The following is a 7262-nucleotide window of genomic DNA, read 5'->3' on the forward strand; positions in this document are numbered from 1 at the left end:
ATTCATTTCTGCATCAACTAGTTGGAGTAAAACTGAAGATTTTGTTATCGAAGTTCTATTATGAACCTTCCATGTAATGATCCGAAAGGGGTATGTGTATATATATGTATGTATGTATGTATGTATATGTGTGTGTGTGTGTGTGTATATATATATATATATATATATATATATAATATTTTTTTTGCTCTCTTTCTCGCGCTCTCTCTTTCTCGCGCTCATTCTCTCAATACAGTTCAATAAAAGAGGGATAGGAGGGCCCTGATCCTGGGAGCTTACAATCTAGGAGGGAGGGGCTAGTGGCACAAAAGGTAGTAACTGTGGGGGATGGACTGGTAGGAGGAATAAAAGATTCCATTATTAGCTGAGGGCAGGATAGGCTTCCCTGAAGAGATCGCCGAAAAGTGGGCAGAGTAGGCGATAGTCTGATAGATTGGGGTAGAGCGTTCCAGAGGATGGGGGGGCTCTGGAGAGGAGTGTGGGAGGAGGAGACAAGGGAGCTATATACTGCCTATATAATATATGTGTGTAAATTATGTTTGTTTATTTTGTTTGTTTTTCAGGAAGGTTCAGTGCAACCAAAAATCCAGGAGGAGGAAAGATGAAGGCCTTGCTCTTTCTGTGTGTGAGCGCAGCTCTCATCCAAGTGGCCGTCTTACACGATGGTTACCTTAAAATGAAAGTTAACAATCATTACCCACCTCTGAATTCCCAAGACTCCATATATATGATTGCAGCATTCAAGACCGAAGCTTTGGATGGCCTATTTGAAGCTCTTGAAGACCCTGACAGCAGTCTGCGCCCCACCAAAGACACAACCATATTCGTCCACAAAAACTGGCATCATGAAAACCCAAATATGCCGACGGTGTCCAAAGATTTTGCCTCCCCGGATTCGGCCATGAACAGTGTGAACACCTTCGTGAAAGATAAAACTAGCGGAAAAATTCTCAATTTAGTGACAAATATTAATGAAGACACCGTGTCGGTTATTGTTAATACCAACAGTAAGTGTGGACGGCTGTGTCCGTTTTAGGTCATCGTTGCTTTATTTAGTTATTTTTTTTTATTGTATTTTGAATGTCGGCTTCACACAAAGCTGGTATTCCAAATTCAAGAGGGAATTGGTAAGTGGAATGCCATTCAATGGTCAGGTCTCCTTACTCTGCCTTATCCTCAAGGCTGTAATGAAGGTCAAACCATTGAACTTCCAGGAGTAAAGGTGGTGGAGTGCTGGACTCAAAGATTACTGGAAGTTCTGAATTGTATAACTACCCTCTTAGGAGTTGCTAGAGATTTGGGTCCCCCTATAGTCCTGCACAGCCAGGCAGCAAGCATTTCCTTCCAGCCTTGCACTCCAGAGACAGAAAACAGTCCCTGAACTTGTTTTTTGGAATTTATTGAGGCTTTACACTTGAATGCAGATGAGGAATACTTGGGATGCCCAAGGAACTGTTTAAACGAAGACAACATCCTGAAGTTATTCACAAGTGCTCAGAATGGTTCTCTTCTCTTCTTGGAGAGCTAGCCAACTCCTCCTGGTGTAGAAATCTCTGGACAAGGGGATCTAGAGTCTAACTTTTTACAAAGTACAGTCCAGATGAGCGCTTGTCAGGTTTCCCACCCAAATGCCTTCTCCCCTATTTCCATCCATTGGGCATAGACTTACTCAATGTTCCTCTTCTGTAGGCTGCAGGTCAGTAGCTGCTTTCAGGCCTTCTGCTGGGCTGGCTCCTTCCTTAGCTCCACAGATGGTCCTCTCTCAGGGGGCTGGCAAGGTCCAGCTTTCCTTCTGTCCAACATCAACCTGTAGGCAGGCCCCTTCCCTGGGCCTCCTCCCAGGCTCCACTCTCCAGCTTGTGCCCTCAAATCTCCAACTCAACCTCTCCTGCTGCTGTGCAGGCTCAGCTATTCTTAAAGGCTATCCCTTGCCAAGTCTCCTGCTTAGGGATTGGTTGAGATCCCTTAAGCATAGAGATCATCCACTCCTCGCCTCTGCCCACTGAGTTCTAGAGACTTCTTCAAGTCTCTAGATCGGGGGGGGGGGGGGGGGTATCAGAGAGCTGATCTACAGAGCCTCGCAGCCCTGACCCAAATTTGACCCCTCTGACTATTTCTCCCGGCTGCTATTCAGCCTCTCTCTGGAAAAAAAAATGATCTAGCTAACTAGGAGGGTGCTACAGAATGAACCAAAAGGTTGTCAACATACAGCAGCTATCTAATGCCAGTGTGTTACTCCAACAGGGTTCTTGGGAAAATTGGCTCATTTAGAGTGAAAGGGTTTGAGCACCAAGTCCTGAGAGGTCAGCCAAGATATAATTTTTATGTATTAAAATAAAAGTATAAGGGTAGGAAAAGCAAGAAGGGAGGAATGGTCGAAAAAAGTGAAGCAGGAAGCTAGTGAAGAGAGGGAATGAAGAAGAAAGAGGGTGGGGGGGGGGGAAGGAAGGAACAAGAGAGGAGTGGTGAAGAAAGAGGAAGGTAGGAACAAATAAACCGAAGGAAGAGAAGAAAAGAGGCTAAGGGAGGCAGGAAAGTAAGGAAGGACGGATACAGGGGTGGACTGACCATTTGGAAACTTGGGCACTGCCCGAGGGCCCGGGGTCAGTAGGGAGCCCCATGAGATGCCCCTGGTACACTTCTTTTTTTTTTTTTTTTTTTTCCATAGGCTTTTTTGAGTTTGGACAAGGACACAGTGGCCCCATGATCCCCTATTGCCTGGAGGCCCCATAAGTTGTCAGTCCGCCCCTGGACGGATATGTTACTGATATATAAGACCATGTAGGATATTTGAAGTACATTATTCATTAATGTGTTCATTTCATTAACCTCCTCCCTACAGACGCCTTGAAAGTGCCATCTGCAGGTGGAACTGGCTGGTCAAAGAAGTTGGATGGACAGTACAAGATGGTGGAGAATAAAGACCTGGGAGTCACTCTCATAGAAATGCCATACAGTCCCTATCTATCCATCCTGCTTGCTATACCTTCTCCAGGAAGAGCAGATGATGTGGGCAAGAGCCTCACCCCACCAACCATCGAGGCTCTGAGGAAATCCATGACTCTCCAGTAAGTCATATATTTCATGTATTTTTAAGCCTCCATAATTTCATCGCTCAACAAGCAGACCGATAAGTCAATGATCTGATAACTGAAGTTCTTGTAAAGTTGTAGTAAACTCTTTTGCTTTAAAAAAAGAAAAAAAGGTCCTCCTGCAGGCTAATTGCATAATGGGCTAGTATTCACCATAAAGCAGATCCCGCCAATGGTGTGCAGGGCTTCCATCTTCACCCGATGTATTGTCCAGGTTCCTGGGCTCTGGCTGTTTGAATGGCCAGGCCCTAGTAACGTCACTCCCGCGCATGTGCATGGAAGTCATGAATGCAGTACAGCGCTCTGAATGGACGATGTACTAGAGTAGGGGTGTCAAACTGGCAGCCCTCCAGCTGTTGCGAAACTACAAGTCCCATCATGCCTCTACCTGTGGAAGTCATGCTTGTAACTGTCAATCTTGCAATGCCTCATGGGAATTGTAGTTTGGCAACAGATGGAGGGCCGCCAGTTTGACACCCGTGCACTAGAGTGTCCTGTCTATTCAGAGTGCAGTGCACATGCACCGGTGACTTCACGGGATGCTACAAAAGTGAATATCTCCTACATGGTGCACATTTAACAGATACAGTATTCACTTTACAGGTAAGCCTTTATTAACACCTGCTGTGTGTAGTGGTTTTGTACAGAGCAGCCCGGATTCTTCTCTTCTTGGGGCCGGCGCTCCTGGTCCCTCCCTCCTGTCAGGTGCCCCCACAGCAAGCAGCTTGCTATGGGGGCATCCAAGCATGCACACTCCCCAGCCGCTGTTCCATGTGTCCATTCACACATGGAGCCGTGCCTCAGCCCTGCCCCGCCCCCTCTATCTTCTCACTGGCTGTGATTGACAGGAGTTGGAGACAATGGCTCCCACTTCTGTCTCAGCCAATGAGAAGAGGGAGTCCTGGGATAGCCGAGACTCCAGTGCACATCGCTGGATCGAGAGGGGGGGCTTTGAGTATTAGAGGGGGCTGATGCTACCCAGAGAAGGTTTTTTTTACCTTCGTACATAGAATGCATGAAGGTAAACCTTGAGCCTTTAGAACCACTTTAAACTATTAGAACCTTGAGATACTTTCATAATCCTTTCTTCATATCTGGTATTAGTAGCTTGGACAGGACATGTGACTGAGACCTTCTTTTTCTCCACATCCTCCTTCCAGGATCTTTTCCCAATAATTCCCGAGTCAGGAAGTGACATACATAATTTTACATTAGTGTGGTACTAGCAGCTAACAGTAGAGGGCAGTGAATCCCTCCACGTGGATGTAGTGCTTCTGCTGCAAACTCTCATGGTTGGGCCAATGCTAACCCAAACTAAACCCTGCCAGTGTTCCTCTAACCACCCACAAGGGTTTTATGGTTCCTTCCAGGGATGGACCAGCTATTTAGGCTGCAGACCAGATGGGTTCTTGTAGAGCTGGAACAATCAAAACTGCTATATAAGCACAGGAATGCAAAATGGCTTCCAAAATCAGACCTAAACTGAAATGCCACCATAAAGCTGTATGAACCATCTTGCGGATATTGATACACAAAGAGTAACACTGCTCAGAACTTCCTTTTCTTCTGATCACGTGACCCATTTCGTCATGAAGAGTATGACCCAACAATTACAACTTTGATTCATCCGAGGTCACTTGACAAAATGCCTTGGCTTGTGGTTGGGTTGTATGTACTGTACCGGTAATGCATTGTTTCATTTTTATCCACAAGGTTATAATTTTTGTATTTTTAAAACGTACCTCATATTTTACAGGCAAGTACGTGTGGACGTTCCCAGAGCCACACTTTATGCTGCATCCTTCATGGCTGTGGACATAGTCTCTTTTGATGGTCAGGAGCTTGTGAGAACCAAGGTAACATTGACATTTTATTGTTAAGACGACTGCAAATTGAGATAGTCAATGGGAAGTCCATCCTTGTTATAATTTTGCTTTGTAAATCTACCCAATGAGGACAGGAAGTGAGGGGAAATCCCTATGGGAACAGGAAGTGAGCAGAACTCTATCCAATGAGAACAGGAAGTAAGGGAAAATCTCTACAAGGGGGAAGGGAGCAGGAAATAAGGGTAAGTCTGCCCATTGAGCACAGGTAGTGAGGGTAGATCTCTATAGGAACAGGAAGTGAGTGGAAATCTTTCCGATGAGAACAGGACTTGAGGGGAAAATCTACTCCGTGAGGAAAGGAAGTGAGAGGAAATCTCTACATGGGCAAAGGGAGCAGGACATGAGGGGAAATTTGTCCAGTGAGGATAGGTAGTGAGGGGAAATCTCTACATGGGGGGGGGGGGGAGGAAGCAGGAAATAAGGGTAAATCTGCCCACTGAGGACAGGTAGTGAGGGTAAGTCCCTATAGGAACAGGAAGTGAGTGGAAGCCTATCCAATGATAACAGGAAGTGAGTAAATCTCTACAGAGTACAGGAAGTCAGGGGAAAAAAATCTACTAATTGAGGAAAGGAAGTGAGGAGAAATCTCTACATTGGAGGGGGGGGGGGGGGAGGAAGCAGGAAATAAGGGTAAATCTGCCCAGTGAGGGTAGATCTCTATATGAACAGGAAGTGAGAATAAATCTCTACAAAGTGTGCAGGAAGTGAGGGGAAAGTCTACTCAGTGAGGAAAGGAAGTGAGAGAATCTCTACAGGGGGGGAAGGGAGAAGGACATAAGGGGAAATCTGCCCAGTTAGGACAAGTATTTAGGGTAAATCCCTATAGGAACAGGAAGTGAGTGGAAATCTGTCCAATGAGGACAGGAAGTGGGAAAATCTACTCGGTGAGGAAAGGAAGTGAGGGGAAATCTCTACATGGGAGGAGGGGAGCAGGACATGAGGGGGAATCTGCCCTGTGAGGACAGGAAGTGAGAGGAAATCTCTACTTGGGAGGGGGGGGGGGGGCTTGGAAGGAGAAGGACATAAGGGGAAATCTGCCCAGTGAAGACAGGAAGTGAGGGAAAATCATTACACGGGAGAAGGGACCAGGAAGTGAGGGGAAAAATGTACCCAGTGAAAACGGGAATGAGGGGACATCTCTAAAGGGAAAGGGGGGTGGGGGCAGGAAGAGATGGTAAATCTCTACTGGGGAACAGGAAGTGATGTTAAATCTGTACTGGGGAACAGGAAGTGTCCAGTGAGGGGAGATCTGATACAATAAAAACAAGAGGATTAGGAGGGCCCTACTCATAAGGGCTTACAATCTAATAGGGTGGGGAAGTCCCGGGATGCTTCTGAATGATTTCAGCTATGGGGGGAATGTGACTTTAAGAGTAGCTTTTGGCTTTATTTGTATTTTTATAAATCATTAGCCTGTCATGGTGCCTTATATGATTTCTTTTGCATCTACAGTATGGCTATAAATTGTCAGCTCAGTTCCCATAGATGGAGGATATACCACTCAGAGGTCATCCCAGAGACTGGTCCATATTCCTGATGTTCATTACACAGCACTGTGCATTATTCACCATTAAATAAAGATCTATCTCCCGTGACTCTGTGTTGTCTTCATTGCCTTTAGGGAAAGGACTCACCGATCTCCTCTAGGCTGAGTGAACCTGGAAGCAGGGCTGGGACAAGGGGTGGGCAGGACGGACAGCCACCCAGGAGCTGAAAAAACCTGTCCCGGCACTGCCTGGAATCACTCAGATATGAGCACTTCTAGGTTCAGAACTGTGAGAGCTCCCATGGCAGAAGGGTCCACAACAGCAGTCAGGGTTCTTGCAGTGCTGCAAAAGTCTAAAATAAAGTTCAATAGATTAGAGAATACTCTTACATGAGAGGAGACGAAAGAGACAAAAGAACAGAAGAATTCCTTCAAAGTTACAAAAAAACATAATTTGTTGAAAGAAGAAAACATATACATCGTTTGTCTTCACATGGGGCGGAATTGGCAGATGGGGGTGCAGCGGGGGGGGGGGGGGGGGTATAGATGGTACAGCAGGGTCAGGGAAACGGTTTGCTATCATATGACAGGACTCTGTGGTCCACGGATGTACCATTCTCCTTCGCTTGGGCTGCCCTTCTTCTCTATTTGGAGTCTATGCTTCTGTTTGACCCTGGCCATTGTCCACTCTATAGGATGTTCCATTGTCTGCCCTTTACTTGCCTATTTGGGATTCCCTAATATCAAGAGCACGTTTTTAATGTTTTTATCTGGCCTGGAGGCCAGTGCTCTTCTTGT

The 7262-nt window shown here is 46.1% G+C and overlaps 1 protein-coding gene across 1 annotated transcript; it reads left to right on the plus strand.

The window, feature by feature from the left end:
* The first annotated feature begins 562 nt into the window (after positions 1–562).
* LOC149428440 (serpin A12-like) lies at positions 563–6573 on the plus strand. The gene is made up of 4 exons (XM_089667397.1): positions 563–1007; positions 2843–3068; positions 4849–4948; positions 6431–6573. Exons 1-4 carry the CDS (start codon positions 602–604, stop codon positions 6461–6463), a joined length of 765 nt encoding a protein of 254 aa, XP_089523523.1. The 5' UTR covers positions 563–601; the 3' UTR covers positions 6464–6573.
* The last annotated feature ends 689 nt before the right edge of the window (positions 6574–7262 follow it).

This window comes from Staurois parvus, unplaced genomic scaffold (genome assembly GCF_062004578.1).
Source record: "Staurois parvus isolate SC_StPar_1 unplaced genomic scaffold, SC_StPar_1.0 ptg003243l, whole genome shotgun sequence".
Lineage (NCBI taxonomy): Eukaryota > Metazoa > Chordata > Amphibia > Anura > Ranidae > Staurois > Staurois parvus.